The 24,720-nt window shown below is 35.2% G+C and overlaps 2 protein-coding genes across 2 annotated transcripts in view; both read right to left on the minus strand.

Annotated features, from left to right (window-relative positions):
• Window positions 1-1,657: 1,657 nt before the first annotated feature.
• Window positions 1,658-6,660, minus strand: LOC134844585 (uncharacterized). The gene is made up of 4 exons (XM_063861331.1): window positions 6,332-6,660; window positions 5,536-5,710; window positions 5,104-5,239; window positions 1,658-2,043 (listed from the first exon to the last, which is right to left on the minus strand). The coding sequence occupies exons 1-4, from the start codon at window positions 6,414-6,416 to the stop codon at window positions 1,834-1,836; spliced, it is 606 nt and encodes a 201-aa protein (XP_063717401.1). The 5' UTR covers window positions 6,417-6,660; the 3' UTR covers window positions 1,658-1,833.
• A 3,934-nt stretch (window positions 6,661-10,594) lies between these two features.
• Window positions 10,595-24,720, minus strand: part of LOC134844945 (uncharacterized) — a 72,013-nt gene continuing 57,887 nt past the window's right edge. Inside the window, exons 22-26 of the mRNA XM_063861770.1 lie at window positions 20,711-20,839; window positions 20,013-20,165; window positions 16,970-17,154; window positions 15,550-15,981; window positions 10,595-12,254 (exon numbers count right to left, since the gene is read on the minus strand). Of these exons, the coding sequence (XP_063717840.1) occupies window positions 10,680-12,254; window positions 15,550-15,981; window positions 16,970-17,154; window positions 20,013-20,165; window positions 20,711-20,839 (2,474 nt within the window). The 3' untranslated portion in view covers window positions 10,595-10,679. The remainder of the gene's footprint in view (window positions 12,255-15,549; window positions 15,982-16,969; window positions 17,155-20,012; window positions 20,166-20,710; window positions 20,840-24,720) is intronic.

The raw sequence follows: 24,720 nt of genomic DNA on the forward strand, positions 1-24,720 counted from the left end.
AACCTGGCATTTTCAGATCCGGATTACATGGTGTGTCCTTGAAACCAATAACCGATACTTTTACAGATGGTAGCTCTGATCGTTTGCTCTCGGTCAATGTAAGAATTTTACTGAAATTCGAATGAAATGTTGTCCAAAATGTACATTGAAAACAAGCATTTCACAGAGTAAAATCCTGAATTTGCGCTTAATTTTGTCCACTAGTGTATTTTTGCTCTGGTATAGCAAACGTAAATAACAAAAGAACTTAATGGAAGTCTATTGTCAAAATAATTTTCATTTTTTGCCTGAAATCAACTCTTTTATACACTGGTGGAGAAAACTAAACGCAATTTTAGAGTTTTTTATTCTTAAAATGCCTGTTTTCAATTCCACTTTGGACAACATATACCTCGAATTTCAATAAACTTTTTACATCGAACAAGAGCAAGTCATCAGAGCTACCATCTTTGAAACTATCAAGCTCGGGTTTCAATGACTTGCCAATGTAACCTGGGTCTGAAATTTTAATCCGGGAAAAAAATAAGAAACTGCCGAGTTCAATAAAAATTTCGCACTGATTATTTCAGTTTTCTCGCTGAGAATGTTTAACGTCGCATGAAAAACTGTTTTCTCTGCTTATTCAATACGAAAAGGTTCACTACGATACAAAACTAAGAGTAGAAGAAGAAAACTAAGCTTTTCATTCCCAGATTACTTTGGTAAGTCAATGAAACCAAACATTGTAAGTTTCATACAAGGTAGCTTTGATGATTTGCTCTCGGTCAATTTAAAAAAATATACTGGTGCTCGAAAGAATTGTTGACCAAAATTGATATTAAAAAGAGATATTTTAGAATTCTGAACAATTTTATGGACTACTTTGACATTGAGAAATCCCAATTCCAACTAGAGGCCAATAACACACCCTTTAATAATACTTTATATTATTCAGCTTAAATTGATTAGTAGCTCAATTTTTTCTAAAGTTTTATAGCAAATGGTCAACGTTTTCAACAAGTTAGTTCACAAAATAGTACTGGGCGACATTGAAAACGCTACAACACAGAACCGATCATTCAAAAAAATCTTTAAAAATGAGTTTGCAAAATCCATATTCTTGCTCTGATAGACTAAAAGTATAATTATACTTGTATAGCCATATTATTATAGCCATATTATTATAGCCATATTTTTTATAATTATTAAGTGAAGCAGCTGATTCATGAGTCGTTTTTTTTAACTTCTTAGCTTTCAGCTCAGTTTCTTGTCTATTCAGTACAAGGTCAACTGACCAATTTCAATTACTCAGTGCAGTGAGTCTTAAAATATAAATACTTAATATAAGTATGCATGCCAATCCGGACCGGATGACAAGATGCTAGAGGAAGAGGTCGAGTATAGAAAAAATTGTATTTCGTCAAGACATTCGAGAGGGTCGAAAAATGCAACGTGGAAGAAACATTAGTCAAGCCTAGTTCAAAAAATTAAAACAGACGACTTAAATAACTAAAAAAGACAGCCTAAATAATGTGAAAAATCATTCCACAACCAGAGACTTGATCCCAGCTAAGAACTCTAACAATCAGGAGATGTGTTTTTTTCTTCTATTGTTTCTTGTATCTCTTTTTATAACAAAATCGACACTTTGCTTCCTCCAAAATAAAAAGAAAATGTTCTAGGTTCATGGTTTTGTTTTCAAAATTTTCTTAGTTATCTTAGTTGGTAAACGAATCCTAAATAAAGTGCAATCATAAATTATCTAATGTAAATTAAATAAAGTACCGTTAGCAGGCTAACTAAAGCTATAAGTGTTATCTTTTTCAAACATGCGTTATTTTTGTTTTTGGTAGTCTATAACTGCATGGCTGTGGCGCCGTATAGAGTTCGGGGAAGTGATTGTCTGTCAGAGGCCTCATCCGAACCCCATCCGACCAGAAGTTTGTCCCCTCGATTCAGACTTCCCGAGCCCCCTTTGTTCAGCATTGTGTTTCGGTCAGTCAGTGTGCGACTCAGAGACGGCGATGGCATTGTGGGTTTGTAATCACTCGCTGCGCCCGTCACCTAATTTGTTTAAAAAGCTTAAGTCTTCCTACTAATATTGCCTAAAATAACTAAATAGCGCGTCGATTAAAAATTAAACTCTCTATTCCATTTCTGCCTTAAAAACGTATCTTCTTTGTTTCCAACTAATCAAGTTTGAGCTTTTTCATCTACATTTTTATAGTTTGAGATTCGATAACTTATATGGAATTAAAAAAAAAACACCCAAAAGTTGACTGTAAAACTTAAAAACAAAACGCGATGTTTTTCTACTTATACGGAGCAAAGTTGTAAGTTCTGAAGTTTGAAAGGGATATGAAGATCTCGCACGTACCAGATTATTTTGATTCAAATTATATTCAAAAAGAAGAGACCAATGACACAACTGTTTTGCGCCAAATTAGGGAAAAAAAGCTGTTAAAATCAAACGAAGTGGTTTACCAAATGAAACATAAATGGTGACTACGATACAGAAAATTGTAACAGGTTCTATCTATGAATTTAAAACAGTAGGCATTTTTTTATAAAATGAACTCATTTTTGGCTTCTGTTTTATCCGCAAAATACAGAGCCAGAAAGGCAAGTAGCGAACACGTTCAAACCACAGCAGAAAACTTTGACACGAATAATATTTTTGACAAGCAAGTAGGATCGGATCGATCACCACAAGGCGTGGCAATGACATGAGCAAATTATTGCTCTTCTCTTTGCAATTGAATACTACGTGCTACAGCCAAACAAGGTTGCTTGTATATCAAGGCAATGCCCTGAATGTTCCTACTGCCCATTAACTGGTTTTGAAAAGCTTTTGTTCACAAAACATTTTGATAAACTATAAAATTGCACTGCCAAATATCAAATGCAAGTGCTAACAGTGCTAGGTAAATGAGACTACAAGCCATTAAGACGACAAAACATCAAGACAAATAAGAGTTATTACATGTAAAATAAGCATTTAGGGATTTAAATTTTTGAAAAATACAAGGTAAAAAATTGCGTGTGGTGTCGTCTCAAAGTCCCATCAAAAACACTTGTCGTCTTAAAGATTATGGAACACTTTCCAACGGTTATGAGCTCGGATAATTTGCCAAACATGAAAATATCAAAGTATTATTCGAGCTGCGATTTCATCGGTATTTTAGTCTAGGGCAAGCATACTCGCTTGGCGATCGAAAGATTTTGAAATCGACACCCATAAGTTGTCAACGGTGACGAGTCAATAAGCAGAATAGTCTAAGAGTAAAGTGGACGGATCCCGGAGCAGTTAAACAGAAAGAAACCAACCTTTATAAGCTAATCATAAACTAAGCATAAGAATTTTCAATTTTACCAAAGAAACGAATATATTATGCATAATCTGAGTATTTGATCGAGGTTTTTTTTTCAAAACAACATGCTAAAATTTAAAATTAACTTGATGCAATTATTCAATTCATGTATAATTTATTCTTTTTCTTGGAGTTATTGATGTTTCTACACAGATGCGAAGCTTCAATTCGCAAACACTTGCGAGAACACGAAAAAAGCAGCTCAAGAAAATATAAACAAGAAAAAATGAAATCCTCGAATTAACAAAAACGCACTAACCACTCAGCCACGTACGTTTAATCACCGACAAACACTAGTCACGAATAAAGCAGCTAAAAAATTGCCGATACTAATCAGCAAAAGTGGCAAAATTTACCATCAGACACAATTTTGCTATTAAGAAATTGGATTATAACAAACTGAAGGCATCCACACTGACTTTGCACGTAGCAAGTTGCAAAGCAAAAAGACACATTATATAAAAATTAAGCATTTTCAAAACGTGCAAGTTATATTGAGTTAGAAAAATTCTGAAATCGAGTTTTTTTTTACTGTTATCTAGTTTAAAACAAATAGGTTCGTTTCGGTTCATTCGATGAATTAAAAATGCATCAACTCCAACTGTGTTATTTTACTACTATTTGAAGCTCAAAGCATATCCTATTGAAAGCTGTAAAAGTGCCCCGTTTAACTTTCCGGCTATTTGAATGTGTTTGCTTTTTTTGTCAATTAATGGCTCCTATTTTACTGATATATTAAATTTCAAGACATAATTCATTATTGTTTCTTTAATTGCCTGCTGCTTTTCGTTATGAAATTCTCCAAAAAATTCTGTTTTGTATGCACAATTTATTTTTTATCTCAATCATCACATCAAGTGATTTCAACTGTTTCGTGTCTTTTAAGTTACGACTGCCCCTAGAGGTGTATGAAGTCAAAGACGGATATCATATTGGTGGACATTCATCAAACCACTATATCTACAAACCACCATATCTTGAAGCCGAAACTATATCAGACTTACGTAAAGTACATAAGAGTTACTTAACAATTGCATTGCAACAATGGCATACTCAATTGCAATCTGTTGTTATGTTGCATAATTTTATTTTTTTTTCGGCTTGTTGGAATGGTAATCTTATTTTCGATTTGCTGGCCCTACGACTTGTTGGCCAACCACCATCTAATTAAATTTGAGTTCCCACTACCGAGTTTTATTTGAGTTCGCACTACCGAGAAAAACTGGTTTCAGTTCAATTTCGAGCGAGTAAAGCGATCGAGAAACGTTCGATATCTGAAAATTTTATCTTATGTTAAGCTTTTAGGGTAGAAAAAATTTTATTATCAAGAAAATTAATTTAAGAAGTTCCATTTAGCGTTTCCTTTGCAAAATAGGTTTTCTCAAAAAATATATTGTGCATAAAATTCGCAAAAATTTTTTGTTTGATAATTGTTAATTTTTCGTTTTTTGGTTGTCAATTTGTTTTCATAGTTTCTCATTCTACACGTTTTTATAGTTCTCTAATTGCACCACGCACTAAAAACGATGTACTGAGTTGAAGAAAAAAAGAATTTTTTTGTATTTTTTTGTGAATGTGGTACTTGCATAGCAACCTTCACAAATTTGTTTAAATTTGAATTCAAATTGACGATACACGAGCTTAATTTTTGGAAATTTTTGATTTTCGGATTTCATTCTTGTCAACTTTGTAGTATATTTTTTTGCGATTTAAACAATTTTTGAATAATTTTAGCTAAAAATTTGAGCGTCACCTGTTGTAGCTCAAAGTTTGCCTGTCTGTACTGCTTGATGAGCTTTCGGCTTCGTCGCCACTTGCAGATCACCACAATTGTGAACCAAACGAGAGCTAGACTGCAAATTGCGAAGAGGGCTGCAATCGAGTCGGACCTGAAATTGGCATAAGACTTCCGAGTTTTGTCATACTATTGATTTCCAGTTTCTAACTACTGTTAACCTTATAGGAATTACTATTTTTTGGCAATACATAATGATAGGTAAATTAAGTAAAGAATATCTTAAATTAGAATTATTCTCGAAATTTATTTTTTTTCAGTTTTCCACCAATCACGGCTGCTTTCATTTTGTATTAGATCTTTTTGCTGCCACTTTGTACTAAATTAAATGTTTAAAGATTGAAATTTTAGTATTTGAAAAGCAAATATAGATAATCTGTTAAAACTCACATTTGACATTTGACGTCGGAGTCTTCGACGCTGAGAAGTTCCTGACCGGGCTCGAACCCTATTGGACACTGGTAAACACACCGAGAGAAGAAGAGGTACTTGTGGCATTGCAGACAATCTGAGGCAGTGGGACCCACACACCCATTGCAGTGCTTAGAGCACAGCAGACAACTGCCTGAAAATAAAATGTATTTAATTCTTAATGCTAAAATAAAAACGAACTATAAATAAATAATTTTCTAATTGATACCAAATAATAAATCTCATTCAAATTTTATGATTTTATTCATTTATTCTAATGATGAATGAATGAATAAAAAAATCATGATTGAATGAATAGTATTTATTAATGTTAAAAAAATGGAGCTTTAATCCCGTTTGCATTTTTCAACCTTTTTTTTTCTACTTATTTGCCTTTTTCGTATTTTTAATTTTTATCTCAAACTCAAGATTGAAAAAATTGTTTCGAGCAATTTTAAGCTCAGCATTTCTTTTAGATAATAGATACATTTTAGTTGATTGACGCTAAAGAAGCTTCTCGCAAAAAAAACGAAATCGGTTTTTAGCAGAATTTTTTCGAGAGAATGGTCTAGACTCAACCCTAATTACCACCCAAAATATGTCAGCAAGGAATCGTTTAGGTTCTTTGGAGTCCTTGTTTCCCACAAATTAATCGCGATTTTTATTTTAAGATATAATTAACATTTAAATGCGCAGCTTGTGCATGTTGGATTATAATATTTTTATCCATGAACCGAAGGCTTATCGTGTATGACAGAATATTTAAGGATTTTACCTGTTTCTGGAGCGAAGTATTCCTTGACCGGGTTGCAGGCGAGCATCGGATCAGGTGTCGCGACAGAAGAAATTGGATCCGCCATATGTCATAAAGATCAATAACTTAGCAGAATAATTTGTTAAATTATTGATTAGATTAAGATTTAAACGACCCCAAATTCTATGGAAGCAAAGTTTAAAATTTGTCAACTTTCAGATAATGTTTTAGTGCGCTGTTTCGGATTGACCGGTTTAAGAATGTAAGGGTTTGGAAAATGTTTACCAGCAATTCTGTTGAAATAAGACTCAAATCCAGAGGTAAACTTAACACAGTTACGCGTTGCGGTGTTTTCTTCAGGTTTTAAAGTCAGAAGGAAATGCTGGTAATCGGTATAAGACTTGCAAAGCTGTCTTTTATTTCTGCTTTGAGATTTTGAGCAGAAATTGAGTTTAAGTTTTGACACAAAATTGGCCCAAGTTGCAATAACGCTTCACTTTTGAGCTGGCATTTAATTTTGTCTTTCAACTGAAAAAAAAACAAGACTTCTTGTATAAAGTAAGAAAGAGCCTTGAATTCTCCGGCTGCTAGTTTTTTTGTTGAGACTTGTTAGTTCAAATTGGTTACTTAACACCCCCATTGCTGTTCCGAACACCCCCTCCCCCATATGGGATGGGCAGCAACTATGAATTAGCTTGTTTTTTTTTCGGCCATAGAATTCACCATTTTTTTACCTCTACGTTTTTTGACCTCAAACTTCACCGTTAACAATTCCGACCACTTCACGAAGCGGGATTGAACTACGGTTCAGGGTATTTTTTCAGCCAAGTTTCGATTTCCTCGAGGAAAGATCATTAGGGATCAAGTCTGATATAATAGTAAAAAGTAAGATTCATTTACAATAACATCAACATTTACGTTCTAAATTTAAACTAAGCTCTCAAAACCCTGGTTTTTTTCCTTTTTTGTTCTGTTTTGGATGTCAGACCTTATCAAGTCTGAACCGTGTTGGAGAGAAAAAATGGTTAAAATGTTTAAATAGGATTATAGCCCCTGGGTTTTACGTGTATAAAAGTCAGGGTATGAGAGGCTCGAACCAGAATGATCAGCGGTTTGGCCGTTGTCATATACGTTTGGTGATAGTCCTATTGGTGGACTACTATTTACTTTCTTTTTTTTTATATTTGCGCTGCAACATTCTCCGCCCCAAAAGACGGAAGAACTGGGGCAAGCTTAACGGTCGGTCGGTTAATTTTGCTCGTGGCATTTTTGATAAGGTCTGAACGTGCGCATTCGTCGTTACTGTAATTAAGTTTAATTTGCGTGCCAATGGGTAATATCCTCGCATGTGGGTAATATCCTCGAGAACGGAGAGTACGTGGCAATCTTCCTAGTGCTCTTAATGTGTTTACCAGAGTTAAATAATTTCATTTCGACGGAAAATGATTCGATTTGCGCAATTTCTTGAAATTCTTCTCCGCAATATCCAGCTCAAGTGGATCGGTGATCTCAATGCTGGTACCGCTGAATTGTGCATATGACGGCACTAGTCTTAACATAAAGGCAATTATTCGTTTTATACCTCGTAATCAAATTTTTCGCAGTCAAATCCATGATCCGGAAGTTTGATTGACGCATCAATGGTGACGAAAGAAGATGACGTCTCCAAACAGTTATCGACATCGCATGACGGGCCCTTCAATCTAATTTTATTGATTATCTCATAATTGGGTTCAAACGGCCAATCCCTAATCCTCAGGATGTTTGGCCAAATAACCCAGCTGCTATCCTTGAGGGTTTCCAAAAAATTTTACCATGTACCGGTATCAGCTGGATTATCGCCACTCAGGACATAGTGTCACTAGTCAATGGTGGTAGATTCGAGTATTTCGCCGACGGGGTTTGCGACGAAAACAGCTGACTAATCAATAGAAGTAAGCCACTGCAGTTTTCATTTTTTTTTCAACCGTGTGCCGTTTTGACAACTTGGGATTTGACAAAGTTTTCATTGGCGCGACCCGCGCGTTACCGAAGACAAAAGACATTTCAGTTTTGTGCGAGCTTATAAGTCGCGCATGCAAAAATCAAACGGCGCAAAAATACGATCCACAGGTTCGACAGGTTGTGAAGTAACTGCGGGGAAGTGTCAGTTGACCTAACAGAGGTAAGCCGGAGTGCCACTCGAGAATTTTTTTCCTTAAGCCTTCTGGTAAATCATCATCCTAATTCTGACCACTTATTCGCCAAATGTCTTCAAGTAAAAGACGAGCCATACTAGACTACGGGACTACTAACCCAGTCGGGTCAAATACTGAAAAAATGAAACTCAAAACTCAAGTCAACATCTCGGCTCACAACCATTTTGTCTTTTAAATTATCCCATTTAAGACGTAAGACGTGCGATGATTGTTCAACATTAAAAGTTTCCTAAATGGGTGAAGGTGTTTAATTGACTTCGGGGTTCTTTTGTGTTTTTTCTTCATTTTTACTGACGAACTTAGTCAACACAAAACTGCCTAATTTAAACAATTTGACCAAATCCTGACTAATTATAAGTGCTTGCTTGGGGTTTCTGAACAAAACCAAATAGTCATCATATGAAGCATTCGGTAGCTACTTCTTCTGCTTCAGTGTATGTGGACATTTTATCATTTGTTTATTTTTTTGCAAATCAAAATTCGCAAATGTTAATCAGTAACAAGCGCTGAGTATATGGCGAGTGTACTGATGGACTACCGCATCTGATGTGGGATCCTACTGCAACAAAAACCGAAGTAAAGGTTGATCTTGGTCGAGAATTCCTACCTGGAGAAACATACCCTCTATATCCGCGTAATATATATTTTGCTGCCGGAAGCGCAATAGTACGAATATCAGACCTTGGAGTAGATCTGTACCCACCAATAGGGATTGAGTTAAGGATTGGCCATGAAACTTAGCAGCCCCGTTAAGGACTCGGCGCACTTTACCCGGCTTATTTGGATTTATAACTGGGTGGTGCGGAAGATACCACTCGCAATCGGTTCAAGATCAGGCGGCTCAACGGTTACGACATGAGCTTTCCTGATGTCCTCCCAATTTGCATCTGCGTTTTTTGCGCGGCACCAAAAATGTGTCGCTTTTGGGGCGCCAAAAACGTGCTCGCTCCAATCTCAAAAAACCTACAAGCAATCCAATCAAAAAATTGAATTGAAAATAGAAATTCTTTTGCAAATAACCCCCTAAACGATAAATTTGGGGATTTTAACATCGATCATAACATCAAAAATTTGTCTTAAACTCAAATTAAGCTCTAAAAATACTAGTTTTTGTCCTTGAGACAAATTGCTCTTTTTGGAAGTCAGACCTAATCAAGTCTGAATCTGGTTAGAGAGAAAAAATGGTTAAAATTGGTCAAATAGGACTATAGCCCCTGGGGCTTTCATGTATAAAGGTCAATGTTTAAGGGGTTCGAACCCTGACCACCGGCGGTTTGGTCGTTCTCATATAGGTTTGGCTATAGTCCTTTTGGTTTTTGGTGGACTTTTTTTCTTACTTTCACTTGCTAATTTACTTTTGCGCTGCAACACACGACAAGGGTATATTCTATGTGATTTTCTCAATTTTTTTCTTCTGCTTTTAACACTTTAGTTACGCTATTATACAGTCTCATTAAACTAATTCCATCAATAAATACTTTTAAAAAATATTGAGTTTTAAGTATTTTGATGAAAAATGCGAGGTAATTATAGCTCAAGCAAAGTGTCAATTACAAAATAATTAGTGAGCAGAGCAAGTAAATCAGATTAAATAATTATTTTGTAATATATTGTAAATTTGTTTTGAAAAATGAAAAAAAAACTGACAAAAATTTTTTCAACGCTGGGACAATTTTTTTGATACTTTTTCTGATGGAATGAGAATCGCGGTTTAAGGCGGCCGACACCCTGTTTCTGACCTGTTTTTTCTCAAAATCAAAAACTCCTTGCAGCGCTTTTAAATTTTTTTAAAAACCAAATAGGGTTGTAATATTATTTTTGAAGAGCTTGAGTAAAATCAAAATCGATTAGGTAAATATAAATTAAGATAAACTTATCTTCACAATTTGTTTTTGAATTTTTTGAAAATCTGCCCTCAAAAAACTCTACATTCGTCCCTGATAACACATATGACCTGATAAGAGCTTTCTTTGAGGAGTCAAAATAGGGCTTAGAAAAAACACATTTCATAGTTCTTTCTAACTCTAAAAGAGTGGACAGAACAAAAAAATTTGGTTGTTGATAATTTTTTCCTGTGACAGTTGACTAAGTGTTCAAAAGTAAATTTGCTCAATGATTCTTTATTTTGTACATACATTTTTTTCGTTTTCTTACAAATTTAAGAATTTACATTATTTGCAATTTTTCACAATAGTCAGTTCTGTGTCAAAGAAGTCATTTGTCGGTGCAACTTGCACCTTCGCTATAGGGCAACAATATTTTGAATTTTCGCTCCAAATTTTTGGACCTGCAGTAACTTGTGTTCTCGGTAGAACAGAAGGGTAGTATGTGTTAAGTTCGAATGTGTTCAATCGTCTTAAAATTAGTCCATTACCGTCAGTTTTGATTGCGGAAGCAACCGCTGTTTTGGCTCTGTTTTTCTTTCTCCTTATTTCTCGTACATCTGGCGGTACGTAGTTTGGGTTTTCAATAGGTTCTTCGTCAAAGTGTTTTGGGTAACAGTCGCTGTGTTTCTCGTATTGGACTCGGCTGCTCGGCCGAGACGAGAAAGAGAACGCGTGTGAACTGATCTTACGATTTGGCAAAGTTGGTTGGAAAAACTTTTCACTGCGAACTTGAACCAGCGTTTTCTCATACTGATCTAGGACCGATTTGAGAAGTTCCGATTGTTCAGAGCGAAATGCGGGTTTTGAGATTTTTCTCGAGGCACCCGAAACCCCGCGAAGAGATATTTCCGGCAGGCTTGTTTTTTGCATGCGAGTTCCTGAAATTTTTCTCCTAGAAACGAGAGGAACTGTTAGACTTGAAGTTGAAACTTTTGCTGTCACGTCATTATCTTCGGATTTCGAAGTTTTCACATGTTCTGATTCGAATTTTTCATAACTTTTCATCATATTTTTCACTTCGTCTGATGCTTTTGGGGTGCGATTTGACCTTGATGGTTTTTTATATCTTCCACTCGTATTTCGTTTTGCTGTTTTGTTTTCTTTTATTATCTCCTTAACTAAAGTGTTTGTCGAAACCGCTCTTGAAAAACTTCGCCGATTTTGTTCTTTTCCGGGACTCGAACCGGCAGCCTCTTGCTTAGAAGTTCCGGACTGTTCAGGAATCAAACTTTTCCGACGCTTTTCTTTAGGTCTAGGAGACGGCAGTTCTTTGTGGGCTGGCAACACTTTGTTTAAAACAATTCCAAGAGACATTTTGGCTTCTAGCTTCTTCTTTCTTTCAGCCTCTTGGCGCGCCATTGAAGCGATTTCATCTGGAGAAATGATCGCCGCTGACATTTTATGAAACTTCGCGCTTTTCGCGTTTTCAATTGTAGAAGATAATTTGTTACTTGGTTTTAATACCGATTCTAATCCTTTCGGCTTAACGCGCACTTCGCTATTATTGTTTTCACCATTGAATCCAAACCCACCAAATAAATCTTCAGCAGAAACTAGACTTGAAAATGATTTTTTAGTTTCGTTCATTTTGCCTAAACTTGAACTTTTGTCGCTCATTTTTTCTTTTAAACTTAATTTCAATTTGGCAAATTGTCCATTTTTCATTCCAGAATAGATGACTCCATTGCTGTAAATGAGCTTAGTGGGCTGGTCATAGACGAAAGCGTAAATTAGGACATCTTCATTAGGTATTGAGTAGACACATATGATGTTGTCGGAGGTTCCGACAACAAGGCAGTTCTGTTTCGGGCCTCCGAAGCATATGGCTACAGTTGCTCCTGTGGCCATGGACAAAGTGACCTAAACAGTTTTTTTTTTCAGTTAAGAGATCCCAGTAGAAAGAGGGTAGTAACACCTTCAATCCCCTTCCCTATCTGTCCTGAAAAACAGCTTCGCTACAAGCTAGTTTTTTTCGGTTCCATTTTTGCTCCTAATTGTAAACGCAACTCATTTTTTTTAATGGCAAAATAAAAAATTTTGAACCTGTGAAAGTCATGAAAGTGTGGAAATATTAGAAATCTTGATAATATTTGATGCAATTTAAAGTGCAAAAAAAAACAAGTTACAATTAATTAGTGCAAACTGATGATGCGTGTTGGCAACTACTTCGGCTTGCCTTACATTTTCTTTCAAATTAATTTAACAATCCATTTTTTTCTCATTTCAAAATTTTCTCCCATGGATCTTCGAGTTAATATAGTAAAAAAACTCCACTACTAAGATTCAGACATGACAGCTCGTATATCAGGGCAAAGCCTTGAATGTTCAAAATCTCCCTTAATTCATATCGAATAGCTTTTGGGAAACGAAAACATGGAAAACCTACAAAATTTGGACAAAATCAAAGTGTAAAATTTTGAGTCGTAGGAAATTAATGCGACCAATTCAATTTGGAGCTATTCAATTTGGAAAAATTTTGTTGTCCGGGATAATCAGCCACGAATAAATAATTCGCAATACGCTCGCAGCATTATGAATAAACTCTTCAAAGCTCGCATAGTTTAGTCCAGCAAGAACAAGGCCAATTAGACAATTTTCAAACCCCCAAAACTTTACAAAAAACAATCGGAGGTAAAATATCTTTTTAAATTTGAACTCAGGATATCTTCAATGGGGTATAAAAATACTGTTGAAAACTATTACTTCGGTTGGCGAAAACTGCTTGAATAAAAAAACCACACCGAAAAAAAATATTCCGTTTTCTTCGAAAGTCGGAACAACAAGATTGCTTGTATCAAGGCGACGTTCTGAATGCACCTAGATCCTTTTAATATTTATGGAGTAGTGTTCACTTTAAAAAAGAATACCATTTTTCAAAAAGAATACCAATTTTTTTTTTTCTAACTTGGAGCTTTTTTAAAAAAACATCCCCTCACATACTATGTGAAACACAGTGTAATATCATAACATATTTTAAAAAAATAGATAGGACAAATAGCAATTCTGATTTTCATTTTGCATGATTTCAAAGACAGATTAAATCTCTGCATGAGCGTTAATAGCGCGAAGTACATCGCGCGTTAATTATCCAAAAATGGCAATTTTTAAACCCCCATAACTTTACGAAAGTCGATCACAAGTAGAAAAAAAAACTTACATTTGTGACAGAACAACAATACTTTTCAGATGGTATGATATTACCTCAAAAATTGCTAGTTATAAAGTCGAAATTTGTCTGGAGAAAAAAACCACCCGATCACAAGTATTACGTCACTTTATTCGAAAGACGGAACAATAAATAGAACCAATTCTTTTTGTAAAACACAGTGAACCAAAAAGTCAATTTCAAAATTCTCTTAATCCGTCAATGCAAGCTTCTAGTCCAACTAGTCTATTTGAAACTGCCTCCAGACAATTTGGCCAAAAAAATTCAGCCGATATGAAATTCAGACAAAGTGCGCAGACAAATCAGCCAGAGACGATTCAGCCATTAAAAGTGACCACCGCAGACGCCCCAACGTGTTGCGAGCATGCTAACAGAGGGTAGTACTCAATACGAAATTTGAAGCTGGTTATTGCTGCCAAGCGGCGATGCGCGCCTAGCGCGCCCACCGGCGACCTTAAACCGTGAAATGACTCCAATTCCGATTTCTTTCTTTCGAAGTTAGCGTTTTGTAAAACTGACTGAATTGTCTGTATTTTTTTAGCTGAATTGTCTGAACTTCAAATTGGCTGAATTGTCTTCGGCCGAATTTTCTGTGCTCCATTTGAAACATTTCTTCGTGTTGTCCGAGTTTGCATTTGAAAGCACAATAAAATCCAAAATTCAATGCCAGATTTGGTGCTTGGAACAAAAAATAAACTGAAGTTGTCCCAAAATGGAACATTGAGGGACACCACGCTCCACAAGACATCATGTGGTTTTTTTTGGTTTTGTGTGTATCTGTTCCTATTTTTTGCTGGAAAGGTTTTTTAATTCGCTTTATAGTCACTCCTTCTAACTATTTACTCCTCCCAATTCTACTTTTGCTACTGTACCAAAAAAATTTTTTTGATGAGCAGGTACAAGTTTTTTTCTTCATCTACATTATGCTGCGAGTTTCAACAATTTACCGCATAGATTGATTACTAGTCTGCTTTTTGACACAAAAGTTGTATGGATTGACCAAAAACTTCGGACATCCAGATTCGATAGTGTTAGTTGATTAAGTCTGATGTTCTATACTGCCAGTTGAACAAGTTTCAGGTAGTCGACTAATATGTTGACCAACAAGAGTCCATCAGGAACGATTACGGCCATATTCAGTTTGAGAGCGCCAGATCGTGGGTTCGATCCCCTGCCATGGCAATGTCAGTGGGTGAGGACGAGCTATCAGTTTAATTCTAGTTTCAGGTCTACCACAGCATGGCCGAACTCGGTTGTAATTTTGGTACTATATGAAAGTTTAAGACACAGAAAAGACCTTGTCGCAAAAATAATTTTCGCTCAATAAAATAACTTAGTCTGGAATGTGGGGAAAAGCACAAACGGACTATCCCTAGACAGACTGGATAGCCTTCGATAGACCTCAGTGAATTGCAGAAAGCACGGTGTATGCATAGGTAGACTATTTCCAGAGAGTAGCATTGATAGTGCGCGCGTTTTTCGAAAGTTATGCAGTCGTTCTCAGCCACAAAATTTCTATATTACTTTTTGTGGGTACGCCATCAGGTTAAGAAGAAATAATATGTCTGAATGAATCTGTTAATAAAAAGGTGATAACAGTTATTTTTCTAACACGCCTTTAGATGAAAATGTTATTTTCTGCTGCATACTCACTTTCAAAACATCCTGTTGAAAGAGCACATGTAATTTTGAATTAACGCGAGAAGTTGGGTATAAACACAACATGATTAATGGGACAAAAACTTCAGCAATTAGTGTAAAAAAAGCGTTTCCTTAAGTAATTTGGTAACATTTGAACGTTAAAATGCTGTTATTGACACAAAAAATACTTGAAAAGTACATTTAAAATAGCTTTTTTTCTGCATTTTTTGGGCTACTGAAAATATTTAAAATAAATAAACCATGATTAAGTAGCTTCAGATTTAACCTATTTAGATCAAATGAACTTTGAAGCTTATCATATTGCCCTAGTAGGAAAAAAAAACATACCTTGTCTTTCAGTAAATCGTTCTTGAACAAAGCCACCACGTGAACAAAGTTTTCATTTTTCAAGTCGACAGCCGCAAAATTAGTCCCATCTTCGTTCAAAGCGCTCAACACAATTTCTTTTCCCACATTTTTGATATCTTTAACCAGTTGATTTTTTCCGATGTCGTACAACTTCAAAACATTCTTCGCCGCAAACACGAAAGTATTATTAGCCGAAAAGTACATGCTCGACACTTGAGCGTAGGATCCCGAGTAGTTGATGAGAGTCGAGAACTGAAAGTTGTTGTCGACTTGTCTCCTGTAGATTCGAAGGTGTCCCATGTTATGTAATGCAGCCACTCGGCTTTCGGCTTTGTCGATGACAATCAGATGGATGTCGTAATTGTCTCGATCTGCTTCAAAAAACTGAGGCTTGCACTCTTCGTGAGGTGTCTAAAACATATCAACAAAGATTAATATCATCAAATAAAGGATATTTTTTGAGCGGGTGGGGCGAGGGGGCAGGGTTTTTTAAAAACCTATTTATCGACATTTTTGTCGACATAACTTTAAGCGTCGGCCCGTGAGTAAAAACAGTTATGTGTATGTTATTTTTGTCGAAAATTTTTTAGCGTCCCCCCTGAGTAAGAACAAATCAAATTTGACCCCTGAGATTTGAATCACAGACCACCCAAAGAGTCATTATCGCTTTGGTGCTGATTTATGGCATCCATTCTCAGTCGACTGAATCATTTCTAGATGGGCATTTGGCGTCAATATATAGCAGTTTTGAAGGAAGCGCGCCAAAAAAAACTCTTTTTTTTTGGTCAAAATTGTCCGAAAAATGCCCAAAAACTTGCAAGGGTATCCGGTTACTGGGCAATAAGCACAGAATAATGTTCCGACCATAGTCTTTAAAAACTACAAAAAAAGTTTTTTTTTTCAAGTTAGTGTAGTTTTCTGCGTGGTGTGATAAAAGGATCTGACGTAAAACTATAATTTAGGGATATTCGACTGTCATAATATAGGAAAATTGAAAAACAATTTTAGAAAATTCAAATTTCAAATTTTTTTGCAGAAATTTTTTGAAGTTTCGGATTCCTAAAATGGAGCTAGAAAACTAAATTTTAGTGATTAAATTGGGCATAAAAAAGCTGTTGTGAGCCAGCTTGCTTACTTTATTCGCACGAATTAAGACGAAAACTGAAAAATTTCAAACCAGTTTTTCTCGACTCTGGGAAACTTTTTTAAGTCAATGGAATCATGACTGAAAAGGCTTTAATATGATACATTACTCAACTCTCTCCGATGATTATTTGAGGTAGCTGATTTTGCTTACAAACAAAAAAAAGAAAAAAAACTAAAATACTCGAAGTCAAAGTTCCTTCCCATTTTTCATGGTCGAAACAAAAACGAGACTGTGTAAAAAGTATGAAATAACCGTGAAGTATGCGAGACATAGTCCCCCCTGATGGTCGCCCGAGGCTATGAGTGAGGTGGGTCCAGCAGCCAGACACGTGAGGGTATGTCCGTGTCGAACGACATGTTTGGCCTGGTGATAACCCTCCTGCCAGACCAACAAATCCTGTCCAGACTTCACAAGCACAGTGCCGTCCGATCGAATGTCTGGAATGACACTATATTTAAAATTTCATCAGAAAAATTCATGTAAATTGTGAGCAAAATTCATATAGACCAAACACTCAAATATATGAGCTCAAATAAAAATATGAACTCAAACTGGTCGTCTATTTTGGAAAAACACGATTCAAAAGAATTAAAATAGTCTACTTCAATGAAGGTATAAAAAGCCGTTGGCAACACTGGATAGAGTTTTTTTGGCGACTGATGGATACTAACATAAATCAGCATTCAAGCACCAATTCCTGGATATTTTTTTCAGCACAAGATAGAAACATTTGTAATTACATCTACCTGTACTCTGATGACAAACGAAGTTTAAAAAAGATGGCACGGAGTCTAAATTTTGAATCTCCACTTGAAACAATTGGCGAATCTTTGTATGTTTGCCTATTTGAACAACAAATTTTGGAAAAAAGTTGGATTCTTTCAGTTTTGGTTTTCGTGGAGCACCGCAACCCTGGAGCTTGAAAACTGTAGAGCAATATATCGTTTTTCTGGCGTAACAAACAAACCATACTGCAGATAGCGGTGGCGAGACTGGATCCTATATTTCTCTAAAGGATAGTTAGAATTCATTTGGATCCAAAGGCTGTGCCATTAGACTACGATGAATGGGCCATGATTGGTTCAAGCAGGACGAATTGTGGGTAGGGGTACTCTCCTCCCCTCAGCAATTTGACCGCGTCGCCAAAGCAAAGGTTTGGCAGAGGCGGATTTAGGGGGGGGGGGGGGGGGAAGGGACTCTCCTCAAGGAATCGACCCTCTCACCAACCAAAGGGTCATCTCTTTGATATTAACTTATGAAATCAGTTTTCGGCCGACCAATTTCAAAATTTTTCTAAAATTTCCAAAAAATGCCTAAAAACGGAATTTTTCACCAGTGTGTTCAAAGACTTGCCCGCAGCGTAGAAAACTTGGTCGCAATATAGTTTTTATTGTGCTCTGGGAGCGCTCGGAAAAATCAATTTGTTCGATCGAAGAAAAAATTGTTTCAGGGTTTATTTTGTCAGCAAATTCAAACAGCCAAAAATTGACAAATATAGCAAACTCGTTCAAATAACCAGATCTTTAATTGACACTCAGCTTCAAAACTTTTCTATATATTACAATTTTGAGATGTCCGTTTGTATCTGACTGACGCTAAATCTTTTCTAATGGCGCCTTGGATAGCAATATATACTAATTTTGAACTTGCTGAAGGGGAGCGCGCGCCAAAAAACAAACACTTTTTGACCTGTGTTTTTTAAACTTGTTTTTATTACCTATTTTTTCTTTAAGAAATTCTCACCCCTTTTTTTCTAAGTATACGTCAACAAAATTTTCAATAATCTTAACTTTTGTTCTATAAGCCAGTGTTTTAGGGAAAATCATTTCCCAATTTTCTCAAAAAAAGCATACATAAATCAATTGTAAATATGGAAATTCCAAAAGAAGCAATTAACTACAGACAATTTCGGTAACAAAACTTTATCAAATTTCAAAAAATATATCAACGACTTCTATATAAAAAAATTATTGCATATCTAGGAAAAAAGAAATAATTGAGCAATACTCAATTTAGCTTCGAGAAAATTTTTTATCGAGTGACGCGTTTTCAACTTCAATTGAAAAAATAGTATGAAGTCTTCCAGCAAAAAAATTATCGTATGAAAGTTTTTCTTGACCTTGCTAACGCATTCAATTCTGCTTCAGATCAATTATTTCTCAAGGAACTAGATCTATACGGTTTGTCCATACAAGCTTGTGATTTACCCGCAAATGTTTTATCAGACCAAAAACTAGCGTAGAATTTGGAGAATTTGGGAAGAAAATTCACCTGCTTTGAAGTGGAACATTTGAAATACTCTAAAGTTTGTATCGCTATATTTATCCGAGAATGAAAACATGATTAAAAAAAACAGATATCAACAGAATTGAAAAACAATCAGAGTCATTCGGTTTTATACTTTTTGAAAAAGAAAATTTGAAAATCAGTAGATTGCAGTATATTTCAAGTATCTTGGCAGTATATTGCATAAAAAGTGAATTGTAAATGAAATTACTAAGATTTTGCAAAATGGCCTGCAGAATTAGGTCAAAAACTAAATACTTCTTGCAAAATGTTCACAACAAAATTTTGGTTGCTGAAGATTTTCCGTCTTTATTTTTGAGAAAACAGACTCTTTAACGAAAAAAAAACAGGCCTAAATCGGGCTTAAACATGAAATGACATTACACAGTTGATCGGAAAAACTAATCGGATTTTTTAAGTGCTAGAATATGTTCCAAGAAATAGAATGGTTCAGCTAAAAAGGTTGAAATTTTAAAAAGGAAGTTAAGAAAATAAGAAGTACCACTTAACAAAAAGATTCGGGGTTTTAAATCTTATATGTATGTATAACTGTCATATTTACATTATAGTTAAGTATAATAATTTTGTGTAAGAGCCAGCGTCATTTGAATTAATTTTTTTTGTTGATTTGTAAAATTGTGTCATACAGCATGTACTCCTTAACCCCCGGGTTTTATCAGCAATTTTACATGTTTGCAAATCAACCCCGTCTCGAGAAAGTCCTAGATCCGCCCATTGAACTTTGGTAAAATTTTAGATACCGCAGCGACTCGCAAAAAGACAAATCGAAAAGCTCAACGTAAAGAGATGTGTTCAATTAAGTATTTATTGATGTGACTTGTCGCTTTCATTGAAAAGTTACAAGTTGTCTTTTCTTTGAGTAAACGACATGAATTTCGCTGCCAAAATTTCAGCGTCAAATGGTACTAATTTTGAGGCCGGGTGATCGTGCCGAAAAAAAATACAGTTTTTGGATAAAAATTCCAAAAACGCTATCTACAAGTCTTACCCTCTAGGTATGATGGGTTCCTGTAGATGAAGACTGTACTCCTGCGCATCATCTCCCCCCACTCTCTGTCCACTTGGAACACTTTGATAGTACTACTCTTGTCACAAGAGGCTGCAACACTGTCCACTGACACTCCAATTGCTGTACATACGCCTAAACATTGATATCAGTTTGCATTGTTTTCTTAAAACGGATTAAAATATTAAAAAAATCGTTTTTTTTCAACCTTTCTTTTTGAAAGTTTTGTGATTCTTCATATAAAAATTTTTGATGAAATTTGTTGTTATTAGAAAAACCAATGAGAAAAAAAAACGAAAAATTTAGTTTCTGATTGGCTAATATTACTTTTCCATCATTCGGTCCTACCATTATGAGTAGTTCCCTGCCCTGGATACTAATTTCATCTGCACTACTTTTGTTTTATCCCTCAATTATCTAAATTTGAAATTTTTTTTCACTGTTTTTTCCCAAACTTCATCTAGCTTGGAATCTAAAAACTCTACTTCAGACCTAAAGGGATAGTAGAAAAAATCAGTTCCTAACTTTGATGCCATGAGGCTAGTTGGTGGTTAGGTGACAACACCAGAATTTATACAGCCTAGAACAAATGCATCGAGCGGCGCAAACGCACAAACAGTTAGCTTGGTGACTGTATTTTCACCATTTTAACCATGTTATTTTAAAAAATCAAGGACTACCTGTGAGCCCATCTAGAATGATGGAGTCTGTGTGTTGTTGGGAGTAGATGGGCGTGGCAACCAGAAGACTCTTGTCAATGTAGTCTGTCGCCCCACCGGAGCCCATGTTGCGCGACAGAGACACTGACACTACAAAAACAAAAAGCAGGAAAAAAATTAGGAAGCTCACATGTTATGAGACAAATCGCTTCGATATATTTTAGCGTCCGCTCTCAAGTGTTTTTCCCATTTAGAATCATTCATTTTATACACCACATACCATAATTTTTTCACTATTGGATTCATATTTCCCCCTACTTTGTTCTGAAAATTAAAATCAAGTTTGTCCCCACATAGGTGGACTGGGTATTTCGTAGTGCCTGGAAATGCGGACAAAAAAGCAAAAAAGCAATCAGCAATGGGTCTATTTATTGTCTAACAAAAAACGGAATAATAGAACTCATGCATATGGAAGTCTTGATTAATGTCAACTTTTTAAAAACTAAAAATCAACAAAAGACAACTGTCGAAATTCCTTAGGAGCGGGGTTATGAAAAAGTTATTGGATGAAACAAAACATTTGCTGATTAGACAAGGAGAAACTGACGCATTTTTGCCTTGAGGAAGACTTGCCTAAATCTTCATAAAATTATTCCTACTCGCTTAGTAGAGGTGACTACTTTTTCCCAATTCTTCAGAAGACAATCTTGTTTTTTTTGCACAAAACTCAATTGCAAACTTTAATGTTTTTTGGACTGAGAGTGGAAATATTTTTTAAATTTTCAAAAATTAAATTGTTTACAACTAAATTTTATTCCCAACCAATCAACGGTATACAGAAAACAGTTGTTGAAACTTTTATACTATAATTTATTTGTTTTTGTCCATCCATTTTTAAATGATTTGATTAATTAATTATTTATCTGAATTTTAAGGCATATTGAAAAGATCTTGATATTTAGCGAAATTTAAAGCGCGAACGTAAAAATACCAAGAAAATCAAACACGCTATATGACCGAGTCTTCGCTTCTCTTCGTAAAGCTGTTACCATCAGTGAGGCAGATGAACAATTTTAAAAAAATCTTGTTTCAATCTAACAAAAAGCAATTAACGAGAAAAAAAGACAAACCTGTGAGCAGGTGTCAGCTAGTTTTCCAACTTAAAAATCAATAACCGTCAAGGATTTACATTTAGAGCCTGCAAGCTTTTGCCAGCCTTATTGTCAAAAACTTGCATGAGTATTTAGATAACAATTGCTTAAAACGCAGAGCTCCAAAACTATGGCGTCAAACCATGGTTTGAGTTTTTGATTCTATAGATTCGGCCTACAAAATCAAAATTCTTAAATTGAGTTTGAATTTTTCTTTTTGGCACAAAAAGAGGTCATAAGCGTGAGATATACTAGCTAAATAGTCAAAAACTGAATTTTTTCTAAAATTAGGGTACGAATTGGAAAAAATTGGAGTTTTTTTCAGTTTTCAAACTTCACGTTTTTGGTCAAAAATCAATAGTCATAAACAATAATTTTTGCAATGTTACCACTAAGAAAAAAGTAAAAACTTTCGTTAAATTTTAGGTTCCAAAACCACAGTAGAGAGTCGAAGTTTCAGGTCCTGAATGCACCAAGCAAACAACCTGAAAAAAAAACATTCTAAAGCCTTCTACGAAGACATTAACCATATAAACAGCTAACTCAGCAATATAAGTGAAAAGAATCCAAAATGGCAAACGTGGTAGCATACCCAGATTTGACCGTAAAAAGGTTCACAGGATTTGATCCAAAAGAAGTTGTCAGACATGTTCTCAACATACAAGAAGACAAGATATGTTCTCCCCAGCAATAGGCCAGGTCCAGGCGATGATCGAAACGTATTTGTTGATAGACAGAGAGCGGCATTCGGTTAATTAAAGAGAGGTCTAGCCGCATAATGATGTCGACGATTAGCAGCAGGTTTGGCTTGGGAAGATATAAAAAATGAAATTTTAGTTAGGTTCCTTAATGATAAGAATAATTTAGAAAACTAAAAGAAGCAGAGGGTACAAAAAACTACCCCTCAAAATTTTCAAAAGTTACATGCCTAGATAAGGTACCGCAAAAGATTGTGGTTGACTAAACCAAATTCCAAACAATGATCTACAAACTACACAGCTAATGGATTTTTATGTTGGAGTTTTGAAACCTCCAAAACCAATTTGGGAAAGCCCATCAAGTGTTGATCGAAACTCCTGCCGCAACCTAGCAGCATTTAAAAGACCACTATTTGTAAAAAAAAAAGACAAACTAATCAAAAATTTATGTTCCGCGGAAGGCAGCAATCTTTTTATAGCAGCATCCAGTAGTATTAATTGTAACATGGAACAAGAGTGAAAAAAGATCAACTTATAGAAAGAATAAGTTTGGTAGAAGACCATGGAAACAACATAACATATAACCCAAGCGATCCAGCAAATATTCACCACGTCGACAAATTTTTTAGTTCGTGTCAAAGACATAGGACAATGCTTTGTTCAAAAAATTGTTTCGAATTTGAAGGTCATAAAGAGCAATATGAAGGACAACCGCTGTGTAGAGAAGAATTTTTTAAGATTGATATGATGTCTAGGCCGAAATAAGATAATGACTACAAATGAATTAGTTAACGGGTAAATTCATGCAAATCTTACAATAAAGCAGCGGACTATTTTTTGGATGTGAAAAATGACAGAAAATTATTAAGTCTATAACAGTCTCCAACGATTCAAAAGATTAATTTTCTATCAATTGGGGTTGAAATCCTGTTGATGACAAGAACAAACAGAAAAGGTTTAAATCTGTAGACACCGAAGCCTTGTCTTTTTTCAAAGCAAATGGGTACATCATACCGGAGACAAGTTTCGATGTTTATCAGAAATGTTCTACACTACAACCTGGAAAACTTTCAAAACTTAATTCAAAATAAGCAGAAATTTAAAGATAGAGGGAAGAAGACCTAATTCCATGGAATATTTTTTAAAGCTAGTTTTTTTTACTAACTCTGATTATGTAGTGAAAACGAAAAAAAACATGTGTAATAAAAAACTGCAATTTTTGGGGCTAAAATTTAAAAAAAAAGCTAAATACTTCAACATTGAATTTCGTTTATCAGCATAGTATGTCAGTAGATATTTCGAAACTAACAATGAATCTTAAAAAGATGTAATGAGAGATTGCAGTACTTATCTAACACAAGAATTAAAACTATATCTACATAGGTTTTCATCAAAAAAATAAAATTAGACCAAAAATTATTATATCCCCAGAGTCAACAAAATTGTTCTGAAGATATTAAATTTTTGTGAACTTTTTTCTACAACTTCACTAGGAAGATAAGAACTTTTGAAAATGTTTGGGTATTATTTTCAAGGCTTGAGCATTTCATTAACTTTTTGTATTTTTTCTAACATTCAATAGTCTTATAAAGTCTGTTTTCTTTTGTGTTACTGCTGATGCTCTTTTTCAAAATAACTGGCAAAATGTACAAAAGTTTCGTTAATGGAAAAGAACTTCATTTTGTAACGCTAATTTTACACGAAACACTAAATGGCGGCTGAAAAAATTCTTTTTTTTGACAAATTATTCATATGGTAGGATCAAAGTTGCCTATACTTGATTAAAGCTTCTATGCGCAAATTGAATACTAAAAATACTGCACAGAAACTGTTGTCATGCCCAATCAAGAATGAGACATGCAAAAAGAAAAGATTTTTGGACATTAGGTCGTGCCATTTTGGGTGATTGTTACCGTTGCCTTTGAGACCCTTTTAAAACCAAAGAGGGGCCGAAACAACGATTTTGAACTTGCATCGACGAAAAGTTTCAAGCAAACAGACTAACATACTAGCCTTCAACACAAATCTCATCTCTTTTTGTTCTTAAAATTGCTTTGTTCCAATAAATAGTTGTTTACAAAAGCGAACGAGCCAAAAATTTGACCCAAACTGCTGTTGGTTCATGCCAACACTCTTGGTGGCATATGACGCTATCTTATTTCATGATACCATTTAGTGTATG

Source organism: Symsagittifera roscoffensis, chromosome 4 (assembly GCF_963678635.1).
Source record: "Symsagittifera roscoffensis chromosome 4, txSymRosc1.1, whole genome shotgun sequence".
NCBI classification, from domain to species: Eukaryota; Metazoa; Xenacoelomorpha; order Acoela; family Convolutidae; genus Symsagittifera; species Symsagittifera roscoffensis.

What these genes read in the sequence shown, in the direction of transcription:
- LOC134844585 (XM_063861331.1), bottom strand. Translation starts at nt 6,416, where the DNA reads ATGGCGGATCCAATTTCTTCTGTCGCGACACCTGATCCGATGCTCGCC. An exon ending in ATACTTCGCTCCAGAAACAG is followed by an intron (nt 5,711 to 6,331) that starts GTAAAATCCTTA and finishes TTTTATTTTCAG; the next exon opens with GCAGTTGTCTGCTGTGCTCT. An exon ending in TCCGACGTCAAATGTCAAAT is followed by an intron (nt 5,240 to 5,535) that starts GTGAGTTTTAAC and finishes TGCCAATTTCAG; the next exon opens with GTCCGACTCGATTGCAGCCC.